The following is a 23,556-nucleotide window of genomic DNA, read 5'->3' as shown; positions in this document are numbered from 1 at the left end:
TGTAAAGGAGTATTCAACCTGAGCTTTTGCATAAATTATTGGAAGGGGAATAGCTTTTTATACCTTTAAATGGCATAGTTTTCAGCACATGTTCGAAAATTGTTTTCAACACTTCTGCATTGTGCAATACAAAGCATACGGTCTCTTCACAAAATGGAGGTGGGTGTTCCACCTCAATGTAAGATATCTAGTGCAAAGTTTCCTTAGAAATGCTCCTTTAACCACTCTTCTACACCATCGACAATAAAATCATCCACAACATCCAGCATGGCTGATTCGGTGGCAGTTACTGGTACTTTTTTCTTCAGCTTTCTCCATTACCCAGTTCCCTAATCATTGCCTCTATCTCTGAGGTGTTCCATTTGCTCATTGAAAAGTTGGTCATCATCTTCTCTCATCTTTTGTTCTACAGCTCTTCTTTTAGCACATTCACATCTGGCATTATCCTGTGGTTGCAACTTCTTCAAGTGGCCAAGATTGATGGAAGGCAACCAGTCTGGGTTGGTTACACAAATAAAGCTCAGCTGGCTTGCCTGATCTGAAGTGTCTTGAACACACTCTATAAGCTATCCGTACTGCTACTACCATCAAATCATTCTTTGAAATGACAGCAAGGAAACCATCTCTCCATTTCGTTGACAGCTCTAGATCGCATTTATCACTGTGTCTTCTTACTGCCAGTATCTTGTAATAGGAAATGTGTTTATCGTGCTCTGAACGATTTGAACAATTTACCACAGCACATAACACCATATTACTTTCATGTGCTTGTACACAGGAATGGTGGACACGTGGGCGAGTCAAATTATTTTTACATAATGTAGTAGCTCACACAATGAAACAACTCTATACCCTACCTCATTCTCCAGTGTCAACACAGTGACCCTGTCTTGCTCGGTGGTTCCAGCTATATAAAAGACACATCAGTGATATGACCACGTCATGTATGATCATTTTACATACCCAGATTATGCTTCTCACCTATATACCTCAATATCTGTATAAAAACATGTCATATTGTGCATCATAATCTATCCACAACTTACTGCATTGCTCTGGGTGATTTTAATGTCTCCATCAATGTAGTAAGGTAACTAACAATAAGGCACCTTATACAACTCATCCTACTGAATAATCCACTCACATTGGGGAATGGCAACCCCAGAGTTTCCTTTACAGAGTACCAGCAAGTTTTGTCATAGTCTGGAGCTGCAAAGATGGCAGAACATGAAATCTGTTGTTATAGTCAGGTTCATAACTCACGTTTTCCCACCTCATACCTCACATCCTCATAGTCTGTCCCAGTGTAGGCTAGTAATAACCTAATTGGCTGAGCAAGCTGTACAAGTGTCATGATAACTAAAGATTAATTTATTTCTCCTCACCCCTCTAATCTTCCAGTAACCTAGTTTAGCAGGCATTTTAGGGTTGTTCGCTCTTGATCAGCTGGTAAACTGATTGCTCTATCACGTGACAGTTGTGTACCCCGTATTTGAATGTTTTCCAAACAATGCCCATCTACTTTGGATTTTGTAGTGAATGAAAAAGAAACATGGCAGACATAGATGAGTGTATTCCAAACTTCGCAACTCCCAAACCTTTACCACATCCTCAACAAACTGTTTGTGCCTTCGACAACCTTGACTTAACTCCAGAGAAGAAACAGTATCGTTCAGAGATTTCAAGACTCAGTGAGAATAACGACCATCTATTATCAAGACCTATTATAAATAGCACCGCTAGAACACAGCTTAAAATCGAAGAATTAAGAAACAAAAAGGGGAAACCGATGAAGTCTTTACCTGTCGACACGCTATGCCAAAGCTCTGATGTTTTAAAGGTATTTATACTAGAGCTAGAAGATGTTTGGGGAATTACAGTCACATTGCTTCGCAGGCAGTCAATGTACCATTTAACACTAGACAGTATTCAGACCTAACATCAGTGGAACTTCCAAAAGAGATGGATGTTTGCCCTACACAGACAGCACACCTACCTCCATTCTGTAGATCAGTAAAATCAACTGAAGAGCCAGATATTTCAGATTTGTATCCTTAACTCAAAATGGTAGCTAGACTGCTTTAATTTTTCCCTAAAAATTTTGTGCGTGTGTGTGTGTGTGATCCAGACCAACGTTGGTTGGATGTTTGACTGAGCATTTTGTTTCTTACAATTGTGTGGTCTCCAGGTAACGATTTGCCCTTGACAGCAGTTCATTAGTTTTGATCCCAACCACATCTCTGAGACAGCTACCTGGGATACTGACAGTATGTTACATGACTTACAACTTGTTGGACCACCATTAAACTCAGTGTACACCTTATATCGTCACATGAGAGAATGTAATGACAATAAATTATTGATTAAATGAAATTCATGTATTTTATGTTGTTCACTAAACACTATCATCAGTTTCTACAAATCTTCATCTTCATTGATATCCACATCAACGTCATATATTCTAATTCTATTGCTGGTTGACACCTGTATAAGATTCATAACACTTGCTGTATATTTACTGCCAATAACTCACAACACAAGCTATTTTCCTGGAGCCTGTGACTGCTAATATTTCTGCTGGGAAGGCTCCCAAATCTTCAGCTCCCATTAAGGAATCATTAAGGGAAGTAATGCTGACATTATGTCAGGTTAAGTGTCAATACATTACCAGTATCATTTACTTACCAGTCATCTTCCAATTGTAATAAAGTCTCGGTTGATAGTTGAGCAAGAAAACTTGGGTCACCAGGTGTACTGGCATTAAGTAATACTGAAAGTGTGTCTGAATTGTAGTTCTGTATACTAGTTGGATTTCTGTGTAGAAACCATTCTAATTTACTAATAATGTAACCCACTTCATACCTTGATATGTTGTTTGAATTTGAAGCAATAAAATTGAAGTGCTTGACTTTACCAAATGAACTAAGATCAACATTTAATAAAATACATACACATGCTGGCATACTTATTGGGAGAGAACTCAACACATCCCATGCAGGACTTTGCGGGGAAATACAAATAACTGGTTTGATCCATAGAAAAACTTCCTCTGTGGATTTTTTATTGTGACATACAGGCAGTTACCCATCACAAAGCAGCAACTCACATTAGGCCTTGTAGTTCCTTTGTAGTTATCTTCGTGTCTCCCTCATACACTGCTGACTCCCAGCAATGAGCTGGGATTACTGAATGGCTCAGAGATTCCTGTGAAACCATTAAAATTACACAATGCTCTAAGCTGCACACCCTTTGCACATACATTAGTCTTGGAGAACAGCCTGTCAAGATGTTTATGTAGACAGTGGAACAACTGAGCCAGTGACTTTGATGGTTGTGGACTAATCAACCATGGAGTATCTATAGTACAATATGTATGGTCAATAGTTGAACTAATTTATAGTCTTGCAACCCAGCTATGTGTGGGTGTTGAAAATCAGCACAGTGGACCCTCAAACCCCAGTGTGTCTCAGGCAATGATAAAAGTGTTCAGATAAGTGAATTGTTTGGATAGCTGAAGCCCATACATTTATATACAGAGCTCTGCTGAAATACTCTAATAGAACATACAGTTGTACTCAAAAAAAACTTTAAAAGAACACGCACAGTCATTTCCAATTTCGGATAAATGAGGGTCTACCATACTGTACATAGCCTTTGTGTTGGTAGTCAGTCAAAAAAACAGTAGGTGCTTACAATGATGAAACACCATGCAATTATTACTAAGGAAACTTATTTCTACAGTAATACATATCACAATAGGAGATATTAGTGTATACCACCAATACAAACCAGCTGGCTCGTGAGACTATGGTGCTTACTGGTAGTATCCAGTCCAGCCTTGGTGAGGATCTCTTCCCAACTGCTCAATGTCTTCTCCATAACATAAGGCAAATCTTGATCATCAAAGTACTGTTAGTGAAAGCTGACAACATTCTAACCCTGATTGCTTAACATGCCTGTCCAACAATCTCCAGGTTAAAATGCTGTTTTTTAGTTCCCGGTTTGTTAGTCTACATACATGTAACAGGTTCAAACTACCCAATAATGTAATGATTACATACTGGAGCAAGACGTTTCTTAAGAAACTCCATCAACAGTGCAAGCTCCACATGATCTGGACACTACAAGAATCAAAAATAAGCAGTATGTATAGCGTGTGGTGTCTGTACCTGTCGACTACCAGGAGGATGTGTTCCACCAGACAATTTTCTAATGACTGAAAAGAGTACCAATACTGTGTAAAAGAAGAGCAGGACCTTGTTAGTACCTTGGATAATCCAATCAAAGAACACCTCTCCAGACTTCACAGAACTATCAATTACCCTGTGAAGTATTTTAAGGAAGTAGATTTCATTGTTAAGTGCAGCTCACAGTAATAGCTCATGTGACTTCAGTGCAAATTGCCCCAGGGCATTCAGACAACCTAAAAGGCATGGTTAATATTGTGGCAAGTAGCTATAATATACCTTGCACTTCGGCTGGTGACAATCCCACCACACCAAATCTGTCATACCACCTTGCCATGCCTAGCAACTCACATAGATGATATTGTAGAGATGATATTGAGCTACAAAATGTAGTTCGGTTAAATGTATATAGCTGGTAAATTGTCCTGCTACCTTAAAAGGCGACAGCAAATTGTCTTTTTAATTGATCTGTATGATAATCTGATGGACTGGCCAAGCTTCTGAAGTCCCTGTTAATGTTATGATGATCATAGCAATAACACTAACACATACTTTTTCAGAAAGTTCATCCACCAGAAACTTCCTCAACTCTAGTCTAGCTCTTCCACAGGCCAGCAGCACAAGCAGCTCATCAGCCAAAGTGGTACCTTCAGGTAATGTCTAAACCAGAAGACACTGAGAGCATCTCCCATGACAACCACTGCTAGCTTACACTAGCATAATCAGCCAGTTTGGTATCCATCATGAGCAGAACGTCTTCCCAAGCTTCCATCATAGACTGCAGAACTCCATTCATGTACTACACCAAGAACATGATGCTAATGTAACAAACTGTATGACCACAAAACCTTAATCAAACTGCTAATGTATCCAAACTGAATGGCAATGTAGCTCAATTCGGAAATTCTCGGCTTCAGTAGTGGGATAGTAAACTGTGAAGGTATGAAATATTATAGTGTGAAGGTGTGAAATATTATAGTGTGTGTATCAGACTTATAAACCCTCACTGAGTGAAATCGTAATTGTTCACAACTCCTGGGCAGTGATACAACACACAGGTGCTCCAAGTTAGATGTAAACATTGTCCAGAGTACTGTATCAGCCTAAATGGCTACCAGTGGCTGACAGTTATCTCAGCTATGCTGCTTACTGGTGACTGAGTGTTGATGGTTGCAGCATGGAATAATCCAGATATATAGAGATATACCCTTCCACCCTAAATGAGTATTATATAAGACTAGAGTATGTCACATACTATTACATACCACATCTCCAATTGATAAGATATTAGGAGTGCTACAATGGTAGAGATATAACTTAATGTGGAGATTAAATTACGTACCCTGACAGACTGGTGAGATTCTTGGGGTCCCTGGGGCAGTATCCTTCACTAGAGGAAGTTAACATGGTCAGCACACATGCACACACAACACAACACAACACACATACCTCTCATCAAGTGATTCCAATAGAGGAGTGAATGAAGCAGACTCATCCTTGTAACTATGGTAACTGACTCTGTACAATAACCACAGATGAAAACAACTAAATAGTAACTGCTATATTAGAGTATTTGTGTAACTGTGTGTACTATTAGGGTGTTTTTATTATAACTTTATCAATTGAATGGTTCCCTTATTTGATACAGTGTCAAAGCACTTTAAAAAGTCTCCACTCAAACACCATACACAACACATGTACAGTAAACCAGGTCATTTTAAATCATATCTACTTTGGGTGCAGCTAGCGCAGATACTTACTGAGGATGAATGGTCCATGAGAGGTAGGATATTTCCACACCGATGGTGAACTGATGTAGGATTTTAGCATCTTCTAATCCCCGCAGTAACACAGTCCCATCAGCATGAGCCACAGCCAATACTGTATTCCATGGACTATGATCATGATGTGTGCGTGTGTGTTGGCATTACCTCTTCCATCTGGTCTCCATGAGAGGCTTGTCACTGCAGAGTCTGTGGGTTGAGCAGTCCACACACGCTGCCAGGATAATCTGTTTAATATCACCTGCAATTGAACCATATGAGAATGATCAGGGTGAATGATGGGATTTTAGTGTACAATCGAACTTACGGATCCGTCTTTCATCGCCATAGCTAGCAAATCCATTTTTGGAGACCACTGCAATGCAACTATATCTCCGGGAGAAGACTTCTCAGAGCTCAGCTTGAAGCAAAGACAGCTCGTAGACTCGTCCATGTTTTCTGAAGCATCCGCTCGGAAGCGCCTGCACGAAAATGTTGGAATACAAATAGTATCATGAGTATCGAAAATGCCGTGGCTATTTTCATGTATAAAATCATCCACAAGAGATGAAGATAGACAGGGTGAGTTACCACCGTGTGTTTATTACTGTATAGTTGACTGTATCTTCTCGTTAATTTTTCAGCCAGCATTCCCCTTCGTATAATTAAGTAGTTTTTTATTTTTTTTATTTATGTTTTTAAGTCGTGAACGTCTTGATAAACTAATAGCTAGAGTGTGACTTTTCGGAAAGTTCGTACTATCTATAGGGATACATACAAACTGGTTGAACTGGACAACCCACTGCTATAGCTAATTGTATAATCTGTGTTTACCTGTGAGTTCTACACAGTATAAATGCACATATCAATGTAGCTAATCCCCGACTACCAGGGATACGGGCTAAGGTGGGATTTACATCACAGAATATTACTATTCCCCACCTACTGGGGAAGTATTGGCGATACAAATCCTGACCAAGTCTTGACTAACAAACCCCGAGGATAGTGGGGCTAGGAGGGGATTTGTATGATTGTTCAGGCATTGGTCAAGAGATTTGGATTGTGAGTGAGTTCGAGTTGATTCTAGTATAGCTAGCATCTGAGAAAGTCCTTTGCTTTAGTAAATTTGTTAGTGAAGACTAACCTCCATTAAGTCAGGAAAAAATTGCGATCAATTCCCCCACCATCCCTGACCTTCCCCCACTCTCAGCCTGTATCTGTGGTAGTCGGGCATTACATTGATAGATGCATAATAAATAAATAAACTGTATGCACTAGCTGGAACATTATTTATAATTATTAGGAGTAACCCATCTTTGCATTAATGCTAAAACATTATGTTACATATTGTTACTCTTGTACATACAATGTAGTGTAAAATTATTGAGTGAATAACACCAGCCAGTGATCAGTTTAAGTCTTGCGTTGCCAGACCACTTTTCTCTGAGGGGTTTACCTGCTGCCTGTTATGGTGTGGCCACAAGGGTCAGACTTTGTTCAGTAATCTGTAAATATCAGTACACTGCATAGTTTTTTAGCTTGTAGCTATCTACACATACACCATGAGATTTACATGTGTTTTACTTCAGTATCTGGAGCCAGTACAGGTTGTATCATGTATGCCAGCTACAGCTGACTGCCCTCCATTAGAATAGCTGCCATTTTTGTCATTTTGCTCTAGCGTAGGCAACCTAGGGATTATCAAGTTATATTTTGTAGTGGTGTGATTGAAGTATCACACCCAAAATTATTGAGTCTTCTCTTTGGTCCATTAAAATTTTTCACATTTATATGGCTGTGGTTGCTTTTGCCATATTACTTAGAGACATTCTTAGCTTGAGTTTTGTACCAGCTGTTTCAATAGGGAACCATTTTATACTATATTCATTTTTCACTTAATATGTTATGAATTTCACACTTGCATATTATCAAATGCGTCACATGTAATTATACCATTTTAGTACATTACCAGTCTGAATTTTTGTTACATTTGATCATCAAAGCTAAAAGGATATATACACCTCTGCATTCACCCCTGTACACACACACACACACACACACACACACACACACACACACACACACACACACACACACACACACACACACACACACACACACACACACTCATGTACAGTTGAAGCTGTTTGGTTATGTCATACATTGTTACTATAGGCAGACATGGCGGCAGCCATCAGAATTCGTAAGTGGATTGTGTTGTCATCATGTGTAACATGTTTTTAAGTTACCAGCGTACCAGTTACCAGTGTTCACTCCTTTGATAACATTAATATGATTGTAACTATATGCATGTTTTTTTGTGTTGTTGTTGTTGTGTGTGTGTGTGTGTGTGTGTGTGTGTGTGTGTGTGTGTTGTTTACCTTGGTTGTCTTTGTATTGGTTATACCTTGCTTTGTTTAGTTTTGTGTGTATTATCTATGTATTGTAATGGGCAAGGAAGAACGGCTGTAGCCGATTGCTTGGAGGTTAAATATATAAATCAATCAAATCAATCAATCAGTGTCTCACTTGAAACACAATTTTAAGTGACTTATAAATATTTAAATTGTGTAAAATTTCAATAACCTAAAAATGCATGCCATATAGTAGCAGCTCAAAACTTTGGTGAAAAGCTATTTGTGAAAAATACTTTGGCGAGTCACTGTGTTGTGTCATGTTTGACTACTCAGCCCTACTCCGTAATAGTTACAATGCATACTGAGTAGAAAGACATTGGCGAATTGTCCTTTCATTGTCAAAGTTTTTTCCATCAAAGTATATCTCTGGCCAACGTTAGCTAAAGCCAATGTGTCTGCTATAATGTACAAATGTTATGGTGTATTACTTAAGTTGCTGCAGTAGCTAAGGATATTGCAGTCAATGTCAATGATACCAAACTTTATAACTACTTTTTTGTAGATCAAGGGAGTCCAAAAAAAGGAATCATGGTATGGTAAGATAGTGGTTGCTGTCAGTAGTGCTTACACTTGCTACTCATTAGCTGAGAATCGCATTGTTACTTATGTTGAGCTACTACGACATCTTGATGAACCACTGGGTCTAGTGCTACAAGGTAAAGAGTATGTTATTAACCTGCTCTGTTCAGTGGCCTCATTTTATAGGTGGAAAGGATCAAGAAATTCCTGTTTATATTGAAGCCCTTAGGCCCGGAGGTGTAGCACAAAAGTAATCATAAAGCTATTATCATAAATGATGAAAGTTTGGATGGCTAAAATTTGGTGAATTGATGGATATTATATTGCCTAACTGTATTTGCAGCTATTAAACATTGTTCAGTATTGACAGCATAGTAAATTCACCAACGTTTAGTCTGACCACACTTTTATATTCCCCCCATATTAAACTGTTGTTCTGTAGGAGTGGTACGTTGCAGGCTGGTGATCGTGTTCAGGCCATTAACGGAATTGCAACTGATCGACTGACCCAGCGTGAAGTAGTCTCCCTCCTCAAGAGTGCTGGTACCATTATTAACCTTGAAGTCTCCTATGAGATGCCTCCTGGATATGGTTAGTGTGTGTTGGATTGTAATTGTATTGTATTTTGTTTGTGTTTGCATTATTTTGCAATTGTGTTTATTACAGATGATAAATCTCGTGATGACGTCCTATTCAAGGTTATGGTGGTACAGTTGTTTCGTGAAGGAAGCAGCTTTGGCTTCACGATCAGAGGTGGGTAGGGCTCACTTGTGATCACATGATCCTGCTGCTGCTCTTCCCCTTTTCATTCCAGGTGGAAGAGAAGAAAACCGACCAATCACAATAGCTCATATCGTTCCCAATACTATGGTGTATAGGTATGTTTAAATACCTTGTGGTCAGATATTATAAGGTACAAAACAAGGTACGCTTCCTTATTAGTTATACCACAGAAATGTTCATTCTTGGAAACAGTGGACTTATTGATAAGCACTTTAGTGCTGAACAATTGTTAGTCCATTCCTTGAGAAAAACTTTTTTCTGCTAATTTTCAACCTTTGAAAATTTTAGTCCTCAAAAATTTTCTAGTCATACAGTTTATAAAGTTGAACAATTGACAACTTGTGGCCAAGAATTTTTGGACAACTTAGAGGTTTCTAATATTTAAGTCTTCAAGTTTTCTATGTGATATGTGTGTATGCAGGGCTGGCATGGTGAAAGTTGGTGATAGAGTCCTCCAGATCAATGGTTGTAGTATGAAGGATGCCAGCCAGTTGGATGCCTTGACAATATTAAGAGGTGCTAGTGACTCAGTAACAATGGAGATTGAATACGAAGCAGAATTACAAGGTATTTTGTCTCTTGCCACAAGCACATGTTCCTGTACCCATTGTTGTTACCATATTTAGATGAGAAGCTGAGGCATGCCACTGATCCTTTACTAGTAAAAGTTCTCAAGCCTCCAATGTCATCATTTGGGATCAGCCTTAGCGGACTGTCACATCCCGGGGATCCTATTTGGATCACTGAAGTGAAGGAGGGGTGTATTGCAGACAGGTGTGTAGTGTGTTGCTGTTCGTGATATACAAAGTATATGAGGTTTTCAAATTATCTTTTATAAATACCTATTACTTCTAATTGTGGCTCACATATTTTTATTATCTACTAAATACAACAACGTCAACTTTTATATGTGATTATGTATTCCCTTTAAATTACCTTCATATTTCATACCTCCGTATTGCACCCTATTTAATGCATGCTGTATTTAAGTTTGAAAGAAAAAATAATATCCGTAGATTTCTGTAGTAAATACTGTATCTTTCCCCTGCAACTAAATGAGACCAGGTGTTTTCATGGGACCGGCAATTTGGTACACATATCATTTTGTGCATAACAAGATGACCTCTCTAACCCGGTAACCCCCTAATGGTTATCAGCAGCGTATGATGGCGTGTGTTGGTGTCTTAACAGGTGTGGTGCTCTTCATGTTGGGGACCAGTTGCTCTCGATCAATAATTGCATTCTTGACAACTGTACTGTATGGGAGGCCACAAACTACCTCATCTCCAGTGACATTCACATGGAGCTGCAAATCATGCCCGCCCACAATTTCACTACTCGTCCAGGATTTGCAAATTGTTTGACCAGTGACTCCATCCTTCTTTGTCAGAATTCAAACATGTCGCAAAGCAGATATCCTTCATCAAGTGCGTTGATGCTGTATGGCACGTTTATGTACATTGTCCTTTTTTTTTAAATTTGCCAATTAAAAAACTTGGTTCACTGTTATTCTGCTAGTATGTGTAAATCCAAAATTTACTTGTGTCTTGTAGTTTTGCAGTTGTAGAAATTATTTACAGGAAGCCATTTTGGTTGTGATCACATGATCCCATTGTATGATCACATGATGCATTACTCCATGTAGCCTCACTGGCAACCAGTTACCATGGGATCAATCCTCTGACCAGTCATCCCGAGACCATGACTGTTGAGGTGATTGCTGATGACGTTGGGTTTGGAATGAAACTGAGAGGTTTGTGTGGAGTATGTAGTTAGTCATAGTCTTGATATCATCATATTAATTACAGAATGTCTTGTGTGTGTATTTTGTAGGTGGGGCTACTGATCATCATAATCATCCGATCACAATTGCAGAAATCATTCCAGATGGACCGGCCATGAGGTACACACAGTACTGGACTGTTGTGAATATCCCATGAACCCCAAATAACCATATAGTGGAACCTCTCTTAACCTACTGTATGTTTAGCTTTATCTCTATATAAGAACCTCATTATTCATGATTAGCTGATCCCAGGGTATCCACAATAAAGAGGTTACTAAATAGTTTTTATCTGTAGTTTACCAGCTGATTTAGGTAGTGTGTTTGCACTGTGATAGGCTAGGCCAGTTGAAGGCTGGGGACAGAGTATTAGCCATCAATGATGTTCCAATGGAAGGAGTCACTCTACATGCAGCCCTCAAAATTGCCCATGAAATGACAGAGGCTGTTAACATGGAAATAGAGATCGATGTTGAAGGTACAGTAAAGTCTTATTTGAATATTATCAAATTTATACCACCCCCAGATCCCATCATGCCAGCGAGTGGTAGTTTTGATATGAAGCTTGTCAAAATGGGAATGTCCCTTGGCATCACCGTAAATGGTAATGATAATCTCAGAGTTAATGTACTTACATCATCTCTATGACGGTAGGGGCTCAGACTCCCGGAGCTCCGGTCTGGATATCTGACATGAAGAAAGGCGGAGCTGCATATAGGTGAATAATGAGTACATTGCAGTGTGTGAAGACATTGTGTGTACTTGTATGTGTAATATGCTTGTACTATCACTAAAAGGTATATATAGAAGTGATGTATATTATGTCATGTAGTACATGATGTAGTGGCCTCTTGTGCTGGTCATATGTCAGTGTACATCATACACAAGGCCACCTGTGGTGTGGTCCCAAACATAACTAAGGTGCACTTTAGTAAGACTATCTTATTATGGAAGTCACCATAGTAGTTCTTGGTCCCATAAAATTGAGGTTTCACTGCAGTTGTGATGCTATGCTTGAGTTGCTTCAGCTTGCCTGGTGTTTTTCGTGAGCAGGTTAAAGGCAGCACTTTTAATGTTCTTATAAAAAGATGATGGGTAGCCATATATAGATCATTGTTTACTCTGAATATGTATTCCCCTTGTCACATTTAGGACTGGTCGTCTAAGAGCTGGTGACATCATCACAGCAATTAATGGTCAGAGTTGTGAATATGTCACTCTCAGTGATGCTGTCAGCATGTTGAGGAATACTGATGATGTGGTGCACCTTCGGATCAGTAAGGACAGCAACAACTTCAGAGGTGAGCATAAAACTTTATTGAACCTATTGATAGCCTTGTTGATGAGCTGTAAGAATTCCACACATGTTTATGGACAAATATTGTTTAGGAGAGATATTAGACTGCATGCATTCCAAGAATATGTACACTTTATTAGTTAGGACCTAAAGAGTCAATCAGTTCATAAATTGTAGGGTCAATGCAGCAGTTGAGAGTATTCCAACATACCTATGGAACATTTTTCTTTGTAATAGAGATGTACCAAAAAACAGAACTCGCTTAGGCTAGGGTCCATTACCTTATGAAATAGTTTTGTATGTGTTTTTGTTATTATGGTGATTTATTTCTGTAACAGCTCCACAGGCAGAAAACAGTGACACAGTCACATACTCAGTACAACTTGACAAAGACAACCAACAGCTTGGCATTGTACTTGGTATGTTATCACTCCATTATGTTATCACTCCATTGTTAATGTTAAAAGTGATGTACTATGATATGTGTAGGTATGTCAGGTAATAGTGTGGTGATAAAGTCTCTAACTGATGGAGTTGCTCGAAGGTGAAAGGTTACCATGTATGTCTCATGTTTTACCCAAGCTGTTTGTCACCCACAGGACAGGCACAGTGAAGGTTGGCAATCACATTTTGGCCATCAATGGAGAGAACTTGTCTGGAAAGACTTTACTGCAAATTGAAGACATGTTAAATAACTGTGGCAACTCTGTAACGCTGAAGATTAGGAAGAACGTCAAATCAAGTGAGTGAGTTTTGACTGGTAGTTGTCACATGTTGTTTGGCATTACAGAGGCACGGTCAAAACAACCAAGCCCAGTTGGAAAGGTAAGCCATGCCGAATTCTTGCAGAGGCACAGAAGCTTAAAAGCTTTGTTGTTGTCTCTAACTAAACTCTTTTTCAAAAGTATGAGCATTGCTAAATGTGTTTTGGTTGACAGGAGAGTTGGAAAGATTCCCCTAATCTAAGACCCAAAGTATTGGGAACACTTCCTTCAAGACCAATGCTAGAGAGTGCATCATCACAGTTATCCTCAGAACGTCGTGATAGTGTTACAAGTGATAACATTCATGAACTTACAACCATGCAAAGATCAACTAATTTCCCAACCACTTTACCTTCGACATCAAACTATACTAGTGGAGAAACTGACACCAATCGAGGGAGCTTTACTGAAACTGAAGATGAAATGACTTCACTTGATGATGAAGGACTAGAACAAACCTCAGGGAAGTCACAAAATCTTGTTGGTAGTCTAGACACTGCCCACTACTACACTGCACCTCACCGATCTGGATCACGTATTTCTCAAATTCCATTTGCTAGGGCTCAATTAAAAAGAGAATCACAATCATTGTCAAGAAGAAAACAACCTGAAGACCTGGAAGAAACTAGTTTTAGTGAGGAAGCTTTTCAGCAAATCAAATGTGCTCTAGACAAAAGTGGAAAGTATTTGCCCCGTTTCTCAAAAATAGCTGAGCACAGTTCTTCCGATCCAGACAGTGACTATGAACCCTCACACAGAGGACGGCATCGATTGCCACCTAGATATGTTTCTGCCAAGTTTACACAGCATACTCAGCATAAAGTGAAACTGGTGAGAACTGACCGCAGCTCTGACTTTGGGTTCAGCATATCAGACAGTGCCTTGGAGCCAGGAATTTACATACACAAAGTGAAACCTGGAGGTGGTGCGGAACAAAATGGGCTCAAATCTTATGACAGAATTCTAAAAGTATGCCACCCTTTAAGTGCATGTTGGTGTATGTAGGTGCGTATTGAATCCTTTGTCCGAAGGACTTGATACACTCCTGTCAGTTGAAGTCTGCTGTGTTATAGGGCTGCACCGATTATGCCAGCATAATTTGGGGCATAATTGGTAGCCAAAAGCATCGAGCATAATGCCAGCATAATAGGCAAAAATTTTGTGCATTGGCTATCAGAGAAGCTGAAACTGCCTATTTTGCATGATACAGAATGGGATAGTGAGCAAACACGGTAAAATTTTGAAATACAGCTACGTTGTGAAGAAAAGATTAGTTAAAGATCGATATACTCTAATAGAACAGTCACCGCATGTTGAAATATCCTAATAGAACGTTCACAGATGCATTAGATACTCTAATAGAGCAGTCAAGACACAATTTTATATGAGCATATTTGGAGCATAATGGGACACAACTGGGAATAATAGGGAAATCTTGGAGCATTGTTCAAAAGCATAATAGGCTCAGGCCTACTGTGTTATTGCTCTCTAAGAATTATCAATTACTTCACAGTTTACTCTAGGCAGACAGCACAATGCACAACCTCATTTCTTTAAAACATCAGACACTTCAGCATTGTTGTATATATCACTGATAACAATGGTAATTTCTTCACAGATCAATCAACACACTGTACGTGACTTGGACTGCTCAAGGGCTCTCCCATTACTGGCCAAAAGTGGGAATGAAGTATCCTTGGTGGTGTCCAGGAGTGCACAACCTACCAACCGATATACTCCAGCATTACAAAATGAAGAAATATAACTAAACCATAATCTTTCATTTGTCCTCTTCCAATATTACCATGTTTTCTTTATGACCATATACAGAAACTACAATTTCAGCAATATATAAATATATTCTGTACAATAAGATAAGAAATACGTTTATTGTTTTTGTAAAGTTTGTATAAACTTTTTATGCAGTGATTGAATTTTTCTCAGCAAGGGGCTGTCTTCCTGTGGTCATAGCAGTTGCTGCTGTAGTTGCAATTTTGCTGGGGTGTATCATAACACTCTTTGTAGCATCATAGGTCTTATAAATGCCCACCAAACAGTCAGCTAATTCAAACATATTGTTCCTCAGGCTGATGATAATGAACTGAGCGTTCTTTGTGCGTTCCTTAATGTAGTTGGCCACAATTGAGACATTCTTGAAATCAAGAGCAGCATCAATCTCATCCATAACATAAAGCGGTGAAGGCTTATAGTGATGTAGAGCAAACACCTGTAATTATTGTGAAATGAATTTATTTGAGTGACGTGTGTGTGTACTATAGAGGGAGAAAGACTTACCAAAGCTAGGGAGCTAAGTGTTTTCTCACCACCAGAAAGGTTGGAGATGTTCTTCCAGCTCTTCTGTGGTGGTCGTACACTGAACACTATTCCTTCTGAGAAGGGATCCAAACTGTCCACAAGCTCCAACTCTGCATCACCACCAAGAGTGATCATCTAGTATGTGAGCAAGATCAACTTTTAAGATCATACTATAGCATGCATGCCACAAATGTGCAAATAGTTTATGATACAATAGAGCCCATTATCTGAGCACCCATTTGCTAATTCAATGACAATATACATTACTCTAATAGAAGGCACACCTATTGACAAATACTCTAATAAAACAGTCATTTCTAATTCTGGTAATCAGGATTTCAAAATATACTTTATGTGTGTCTAACCAGCATAATGTATTTGTTAGATATTTTGAATAGTGAAATCCACTTGCATTAATAGTGTGGCGGTATACCGCCAACCCTATTTTAGGCACTCCAAAAAGGATCTGGTCTGTCTAGTATTCCGGACTTGTGCCACCATTACCGAAAATTGGTGCGTCCCAGTATTGCCAATTAAATACTCTGTGGCTGCACAAAGTGAGTAAATAACTGGGACAAAAGTCACGAAACGAAAGCTGCGTGAATTCTTTTTGTGTCAGGGTGAATAAACAAGGGACGATTTAACACATTCATGTGTAATAGACATTTTCCCTTGGAAAGTAGAAATATCACCTCCACAACCGCCCATAGAAAGTAACTTACTGAAATCCCCCAAAGCATCACTGTTATGATTGGATTCTTCGCTATTCGTGATCTCTTAATATGGTTGTTAACACGAGCCGCAGTGTAATTATGCATTCCTAAGCACAAGTCCTGAATTCCAGACAGACCAGACCCTATTTTTCAGGTGCTTATAAGTGCCTAAAATAGGGTCGGCAGTGTCAGACTATTGCATTCACCTTCAAAGAGCACACACAGTTGCTGTAAAATACTCTAATAGAGTAGTCACCACTGGAGTAGTGCCATGGGACCAACCAAGTGTCTGCAGGTCAGTTTATGTACTGAAGGATACTTTGAGATTATGAAGTGCCCACACATTAAGAAGTTCTGGTGCAACCACACAAAAATTTTGCTTTACTAAAACACACAATAATAAACATTACTCAAGCAGACCTGGTACATCTCCTTCAGTTTGGTGGTGATGACAGTGAATCCAGCCATAAAGCAGTCCAGTCGCTGCTTACGCAGGTCATCATAATCCTTCCTGGTAGCATCTCTGGATGCAGTAATGGCATCAAGCTCGCCAACACGCTGAAGGTACTGCTCCTCTTTCTGCTTGTACTCAGCTATTGCTGACATGTTGGGTTGCATTGTCTTCAGTTTCTCCTCCAGAGTAGTAATCTCATACTGAATGATGACATGTGATAAACATGCGAAAGGGTTAGGGCATGCTTACTTCTACGGTTTCTCTGTCCAACACTTCCAGTTCCTCTTCACTCATTTGTATCGTCTCTGACTCCTCAAGGTGTAGCTTCTTCACCTAAAACAAAACATAAGGCTGTTGAAATATATCTGAGAATGTATACACAAACAAGCCCACAACATTACACCATCTTGTTTTGTTTCCCATCCCAAAATTTAGACTGCCCATGAAATTTTGATCATTACTTACAACACTGACATCAGCTCAGCTGTAGTACTATGGTTTGGAGACAGTCAAAGGTGCAGTGTCTTGCTGATCATATTTTTAATCCTATATTTTGTACTGTATTTCCTGATATTAAAGTTGGACTTTTATTTACGTTCCAGCACATTAACACAGCCTTTAAACTAAACAAGTACAGTCTTTATATGAGATCGGGAGTTTGAGATCAGGAATCTATGGGCGGGACTTGTGGTAGAATGATGGTAAGCATGGAGAACCGTTGCTGCAGTGTATTGTTACTACATATAAAGAGGCTGCTGTCAGCAAAGATAAATGGGACACAAAGGAAGACAAGGTAAGTCCACGATGCATGTATTGTAGGCACTGCGGTATGCCAAAGTACTGAGTAAGGACCATACCCTTACTAAAGCAATTCAACTGCTGGAGCCACACAGTTGCAAGCACAGGAAATGGTGGAGACAGACATAGTCCAGATAATCAAACAGAAACCAAGACAAGAAATAGGACTGACCCAGCCAGTGAGTAAACCAAGCAAACTCCAGCCTAGGCCATGTAGGTACTACAGAAGGAAACATGAATTCAAAAAGGAAGCATGCCCAGCAGTCGACAAGCAATGTTATATTTGTACAAAAAAGATACTTTGCTAAGCAGTGCAGATCAGCAAAGACTCACCATGATGATTGTGATGAGGAGGAAGTGTTCTTCATTTATGCATCAAAAACTCTTCCAATAAACCTGCTCTGGTCACCTGTATAGTGAGTGTCACAAAGTCATTGACACAGGAGCTACCTGTAACATTCTACCTTATGTCAAAGGCGCAGGAGACAAACAAGGGGTATGGATCAATCACTCTCTCCAAGACCCGGCACACAATGCACAACATGAGTGTCGTACCACTTGGAAGCCATTAGGAACAAGGGGTAGTACACACCTATTGTGTTGTGATACAGTCTGCAGTGATGCCTATCCTGGGAAAGTTCCTCCATTGGAATGAGACTAGTACAGATTCTGGAGTGTGGACACACCAACTTCAACACCAGTGATCCCACTTGGCAAATACACAATCCAAATCAAACCAGATTCTGTGCCTGTTGTTAATCCAACTTGCAGATTACCAGAAGCATAGTCAAGGCTGAACTGGATAAAATGGCTACAGAAACAGCCCAGGTAACTGAACCTACCCTATGGGTATCTAGTATGATGAGAGTTCACATATGCTTGGATCCTCAACAGAGTCATTATGAGAAGCCACTATCCTTTCCTCACTGTAGAAGTTACCACCTGTGTTAAAGTTTTCAGTGCAAAAACTGGATTTTGGCAAGTGAAACTGCCTCCAGTTACTTTACCACCTTCAATACTCTATTTGAATGGAATAGATGGAAATGTATGACCTTTGGCATCAGTAGTGTCCCAGAGATGTGGCAATGAGCTGGTAAAAGTAGAGGTCATGTAGACAATTTTCTGATTTGTGGGTTTGGAGCCACTATAATGCTGTTCCTGCAAAGAGTCAAAGAAAGTGGCCTCAAACTGAACCCTGAGACAACTCCAGTCAGTGCTATTCACTGGCCGCTTTTAATTGACAAGGGACTGGCCCCTGATACAAATATGCCAATTCCCACTACATGTTAAGTCATTGCAGCAGTTACTAGGTGTGGCACAGTATCTCTAAATTTCTGTCGCAACTCTCAGCAGCTACAGAACCATTGTGACATTGGCACAGACTGGCAGTGGTTCAAGGAACATGACTTCTGCATTCTTCAACGTTTTAGTTACATGCTTCTGACTCCCTGTATTCACAGTTCTCACAGGTCCCTAGTGAGATAGCATTTAATGACAAAGCAGTGCATTGCAAAAGACCTGATTTGCAAAGCTACCAAGCCATGAAATTAACCCTACAATGTGATGCTTCTGAGAGTGGACTACAATATGCTCTGCTACAACAAGGCCAGCCTATAGCAATTGGAGCACAATGTATGACACAGACAGAAAGAAAGTATGCCCAAATTGAGAATGCTGGCAATTGTTTGTGGATGTGAAAAATTTGATCAGGGGCTACTGCACAAAATTTCATAGAAGTGGAGAAAGGAGCACATCTTTGTGACCAGTCATTCAAGCCCTAAAGGTAACCTTTGGACCTAAATACCTGATAGTGCAGCTTCTGACAAACAAACAATGGGCCAGCATTTGCTTCCAATAAATTAGAGCAGTTTTCAGAACAGTGGGAAATCACAACTTCCCCACATGGAGAGTGCAGTAAAAAGGAATAAGACCAAACTAGCCAATTCTGACATACAACTGGCACTGCTCTATCACCGGAATACTCAAACTGAACCAACCAACCTCTCCCCAGCACAATAATGATTTGGATGTCACACGTGGACACAGCTGCCACCTACAACATTACTGAAGCTTGGGACACCCCAGCAGGTCCCAGCTAAGCTAACAACAGACAAGCTCAGTACTACAACTGCACAGTTAAGACCCTCAAACCTCTGAACGAAGGAGACCCAGTATTCTTAAAGATATATACCAAACAACAAAAACACATGGATGCCAGAGCAAGTGGCACCACGATCTTATCTTTACTAGGGCTGGGGGATAGTATGAACATATTGGAATAGTATCACTATTGTGTATCACCTATCGTTTGAAAAATTACTATCGGACAGTAAGTAAAATGTAAAAGTATGCAAATATTCATGCGAAACACTTGTAAAAAATAATATTTGGGAACAAAAATCAGTCTAAAAGGCTGTATAGTCTCTTAGTCAGAAACGTATCCATAAGTACATCCCTCTTTGCATATCTCTGTGAAGATAATAAGTAGATTTTCACTATCGTTATACTATCGTCTATCGTGAGCAGTGTCTTACTATCGTTCGGACATTGAACAATTCACTATCGCCCAGCCCTAGTCTTTACCAACAGACACCTGCAAAGGACCCACACTAGCACTGCAGTTGGCCATAGACAAGTCAGAGAGTGAAAAGAGAAGGCAACACAGATATATCTCAGCCAACAAATGCAACTGAGACCAGACGTCATAGTACTGATAGATCTTGTACAATGCTGCCTTCCACTTCACAACATTGAACATCAACCTTTGACCACGTCATAAAGTCTACCCTATGATATATTAAGCAATCAGATAACTGACTTATTTTGTACAATAGGAAAGGTGTTGTAATAAAACTATAGCTATATATTAACCCTCGGGGCACTGAGGGTTACTGTAGTTGTCTTGTGTGGCTGTGCGAATTAGTTGTTACCACTTTAACTGCTGCATACTTCATTCATAGGTTACAAACAAGGTGCCATTAGGCTTCTCTTGATGAGTTTAACAAATGAAACATGTGGATTGTTTCACAAGCGTTTTATTCAAAAGTTATGGTGATGTCTGTTATTCGTCTTGACCTTCCTCGACTTCTTGATGAACTATTGATGTACAAAAGTGATAGCAATAAATTCTTTTCAATCATAGTAGTGCATTACTTCTAGTGATGCTTCACTGATTCAAATGACGGTTCAACAAACTCAACAAAACCAGGGAAGAGATTTCAAAATCTTTAAGATTTATAATGTCCAAGGTGTTGTCACACAAATTACCACACTATTCACTGCTGCTTGTTTTGTGCAAATTGGAGTCAAAGCTATACAAATAGCATTTTTATACCTGGTTTGTGTGCTAATTGAGGTGATCATCCATATGTATATTCAATTTCACTGAGCACAATTAATCTTGTATTTCAAATAATTGTAGTTGTATGGCACATGATTGTATCCTGTGATTGTTGGAACTATTGAATGTTGAATTTTACTAAACAACAATCTTTGAGAAAAAGCAATGACAGTCTCTACATGTGTATCTGTCCACACTGCCAACTTCCACATGGCAGACATGGTGGTAACACACTTGTTGGTGTGGCAGCTAATCCTGTCCCTGAGCATGCAGTGTAGACCAGGCAGAGTCAGGGTTCCCTTTTTTGGCCTTGCAAACCAACAACAGGGCTTACATCATGCACACACATCATGCTTTAGTGGAAACGGTTGCTTCCATAAACCAGGTACCTGACCCAGGTTCCTGCCTGTTACTATCTGTCCTCTTGCCTAGTCTAAATAAAAGCTTGTAAATAGGCTACACAGCATCCCTTGTGGTATTTTCCATGAGGATTGGGGTGGGGATTCTTGAACAAGTAGAGCTGAGTGTAGTGTGTGTGTGTGTGTGTGTGTGTGTGTGTGTGTGTGTGTGTGTGTGTGTGTGTGTGTGTGTGGTGTGTGTAGTGTGTAGTGTGTGTGTACGTGCGTGTGCGTGTATGTAGTGTACATACATTTACCAACCTCAGAATGATAATATTTGATCTTCTGCTGGTTCTCCTTCATCACAGTTGAATACTTCTCCTGTTCACGTTGAAGATCAAATATCTGATTGTTCAGCTGTTGCTGTTCCTCTTCATATTTCTTCACTTCCTCCTTCATTTCCAGCAGTTCTCCTTCAATCTCCTTAAATTTCTCCTATAAAAATAATGAGGCTTAAAACATGGTGACTAACTGGTAGTACACTCTATTCCATCAACTATAGACTACTCCATGCCTCCATAATAAGGATAAACTTAAGGTCTAACATTTGTACACTTCTAAAAGAAATCTCTACACTGCAGCTAAAAATTCTTTGTCTCAAAGTACATATCTGTGTCCTACCATTAATACTGTTGGTAAACCTGGGCAGTGTGAAACAGTACATGTACATGGTGACAAAGAGTTAATATCTTAAATCTGTGTCCATTAACACATCTTTATATAACATGGCATGTGCCACCTTATTAATCCTTCAAATTCGGAATTAATGGGTAAGTGCGTAATGTGAAAATTATGTGTATTGTGTGTCGTGTGTGTGCGTGGTGTGTGTGCGTGGTGCGTGTGTGTGTGTGTGTGCGTGCAGTGTGTGTGTTGTGTGTGTGTGTGTGTGTGTGCGTGCGGTGTGTGTGCGTGCGGTGTAGTGTGTTGGTTAGTTCGTTTCGACAATGCCGTCCCTCAGGCTGCATATACATACCATTAATGCCATTAACTCTTATACATCAACTTACTGCTATCTCTTGTTGTTCGTCAATGATCTTCTTGGCCTCTACTTCCAGTGATGTTAGCTCATCCTAAACAATGATCAAATGTAATCAATATTAACACTATACAATTGTTGGTGGAGTACTTTGATCTCTGAAACTTTCTGCTCATTTTTGATAATTTCTTGCTCCAGTGAGGATATTTTTTCAATACCCTTCTTGGTATTTCTAAATGGATAAACATTGAACACACACACACACACACACAAAATACCTTTCTGCAGTCTTAATTGATACTTTGGCCTTCGTAATGGCATCAGTAAGAAGTTCGATTTCTTTGTTGACTGCTTTCAACTTTGACTGTTGCTGCTGTACTCTTGAACCGCCCACTTCAACTATCTTGTCTTCCAGTCTAACAAACAACAGAACAACACAGCTATCTACACTCATTAATGTAAAGTAAATTGTCACTACACAGGCCTATATAACAGTACAATTTAGCATAAATTGTCTCTACAAATGATCACCATAAGTTACTAAAAGTACATGAATACTACAGGACATCAATTATTATCAAGACAATAATCACAATCATTGGACTGATAATCAATTGTCCATCTCTACTAAGAACATGCACAAATACACTTCTGATGATAACCATTAACACTTCCACTGGTTATGGTTGAATCACTGAGCCATAAACTTTAGAACTGAAACTCTACCAAGATAAACTCTACCAAGATAAACCTCCCCAGTAACTCATGACATTATCATATGCTACAAGTCCCAAAAACTCTTGTTTACAGGCAACAGGACGAAGGAGCATTAACAATACACACTAAGCCTACATTGCTGATATCTATGGGAATTCATGAAATCAAAATGGTGCTGTTTTTTTTTTTCATGGCAAGCTTTACTTTGGTGTCCCGGTGTCAAATATGACTTGGGAGTACTTATAGTGTGAAAAGCACGGTATGACTATACCTCTTAATTTCCTTTTCAACCTTACTGGCTGCATCTACTGCCTTGTCATAACCTTAACAA

The 23,556-nt window shown here is 39.5% G+C and overlaps 4 protein-coding genes and 1 long non-coding RNA gene across 6 annotated transcripts in view; 2 read left to right on the top strand and 3 right to left on the bottom strand.

Moving 5' to 3' along the window:
• Positions 1-1,544, bottom strand: part of LOC136261703 (glutathione S-transferase Mu 4-like) — an 11,331-nt gene extending 9,787 nt beyond the window's left edge. The window contains exons 1-6 of the mRNA XM_066055753.1: positions 1,386-1,544; positions 1,264-1,339; positions 1,145-1,209; positions 1,047-1,094; positions 964-997; positions 858-907 (exon numbers count right to left, since the gene is read on the bottom strand). Coding sequence (XP_065911825.1) covers positions 858-907; positions 964-997; positions 1,047-1,094; positions 1,145-1,209; positions 1,264-1,339; positions 1,386-1,421 — 309 coding nt within the window. The 5' untranslated portion in view covers positions 1,422-1,544. The remainder of the gene's footprint in view (positions 1-857; positions 908-963; positions 998-1,046; positions 1,095-1,144; positions 1,210-1,263; positions 1,340-1,385) is intronic.
• LOC136261710 (uncharacterized) lies at positions 1,471-2,426 on the top strand. The gene is made up of 3 exons (XR_010703988.1): positions 1,471-1,840; positions 1,897-2,048; positions 2,221-2,426. It is a non-coding gene; the product is annotated as an uncharacterized lncRNA (long non-coding RNA).
• On the bottom strand, positions 2,298-6,608 carry LOC136261685 (anaphase-promoting complex subunit 4-like). Its single transcript, XM_066055732.1, has 26 exons — positions 6,279-6,608; positions 6,119-6,212; positions 5,948-6,068; positions 5,637-5,705; positions 5,530-5,577; positions 5,453-5,483; positions 5,338-5,403; positions 5,195-5,290; positions 5,036-5,119; positions 4,900-4,986; positions 4,740-4,847; positions 4,620-4,696; positions 4,467-4,567; positions 4,372-4,423; positions 4,268-4,323; positions 4,170-4,216; positions 4,062-4,121; positions 3,957-4,010; positions 3,819-3,909; positions 3,260-3,357; positions 3,107-3,204; positions 2,966-3,049; positions 2,863-2,922; positions 2,686-2,814; positions 2,534-2,633; positions 2,298-2,484 (listed from the first exon to the last, which is right to left on the bottom strand). Exons 1-26 carry the CDS (start codon positions 6,402-6,404, stop codon positions 2,416-2,418), a joined length of 2,106 nt encoding a protein of 701 aa, XP_065911804.1. The 5' UTR covers positions 6,405-6,608; the 3' UTR covers positions 2,298-2,415.
• Positions 6,412-15,451, top strand: LOC136261682 (glutamate receptor-interacting protein 2-like). The gene is made up of 23 exons (XM_066055728.1): positions 6,412-6,532; positions 8,126-8,153; positions 8,870-8,898; positions 8,952-9,023; positions 9,073-9,136; positions 9,329-9,477; positions 9,553-9,639; positions 9,701-9,764; positions 10,091-10,236; positions 10,296-10,443; positions 10,861-11,096; positions 11,315-11,422; positions 11,503-11,572; positions 11,791-11,930; positions 11,979-12,056; positions 12,107-12,170; positions 12,605-12,753; positions 13,088-13,168; positions 13,239-13,293; positions 13,349-13,491; positions 13,540-13,574; positions 13,688-14,482; positions 15,132-15,451. Exons 1-23 carry the CDS (start codon positions 6,478-6,480, stop codon positions 15,276-15,278), a joined length of 2,943 nt encoding a protein of 980 aa, XP_065911800.1. The 5' UTR covers positions 6,412-6,477; the 3' UTR covers positions 15,279-15,451.
• Positions 15,306-23,556, bottom strand: part of LOC136261679 (structural maintenance of chromosomes protein 4-like) — an 18,134-nt gene continuing 9,883 nt past the window's right edge. For both annotated transcript variants that reach the window (XM_066055723.1, XM_066055724.1), the window contains 9 exons: positions 23,497-23,548; positions 22,787-22,924; positions 22,659-22,740; positions 22,540-22,602; positions 21,794-21,967; positions 17,246-17,329; positions 16,963-17,196; positions 15,809-15,964; positions 15,306-15,740 (listed from right to left, as the gene is read on the bottom strand). In XM_066055723.1, coding sequence (XP_065911795.1) covers positions 15,432-15,740; positions 15,809-15,964; positions 16,963-17,196; positions 17,246-17,329; positions 21,794-21,967; positions 22,540-22,602; positions 22,659-22,740; positions 22,787-22,924; positions 23,497-23,548 — 1,292 coding nt within the window. In that variant the 3' untranslated portion in view covers positions 15,306-15,431. The remainder of the gene's footprint in view (positions 15,741-15,808; positions 15,965-16,962; positions 17,197-17,245; positions 17,330-21,793; positions 21,968-22,539; positions 22,603-22,658; positions 22,741-22,786; positions 22,925-23,496; positions 23,549-23,556) is intronic.

The sequence above is a fragment of the Dysidea avara genome, chromosome 7 (assembly GCF_963678975.1).
Source record: "Dysidea avara chromosome 7, odDysAvar1.4, whole genome shotgun sequence".
In the NCBI taxonomy this organism is placed as follows: Eukaryota; Metazoa; Porifera; class Demospongiae; order Dictyoceratida; family Dysideidae; genus Dysidea; species Dysidea avara.
Note: the sequence above shows the minus strand (reverse complement) of the source record. Positions and strands in the feature narration are given on the sequence as shown.

Bases quoted from the DNA above. Each gene is read 5' to 3' on its own strand.
- LOC136261685 (XM_066055732.1), bottom strand. From the start codon at position 6,404: ATGGACGAGTCTACGAGCTGTCTTTGCTTCAAGCTGAGCTCTGAGAAG. The intron at 5,706-5,947 runs GTAAGTATCTGC...GTTATTGTACAG, and splicing joins TCATGGACCATTCATCCTCA to AGTCAGTTACCATAGTTACA. The intron at 2,634-2,685 runs GTAAGTAAATGA...ACATAATGTCAG, and splicing joins TTACAATTGGAAGATGACTG to CATTACTTCCCTTAATGATT.
- LOC136261682 (XM_066055728.1), top strand. From the start codon at position 6,478: ATGCCGTGGCTATTTTCATGTATAAAATCATCCACAAGAGATGAAGAT. The intron at 9,137-9,328 runs GTAATCATAAAG...GTTGTTCTGTAG, and splicing joins CCCGGAGGTGTAGCACAAAA to GAGTGGTACGTTGCAGGCTG. The intron at 11,931-11,978 runs GTACAGTAAAGT...TACCACCCCCAG, and splicing joins AATAGAGATCGATGTTGAAG to ATCCCATCATGCCAGCGAGT.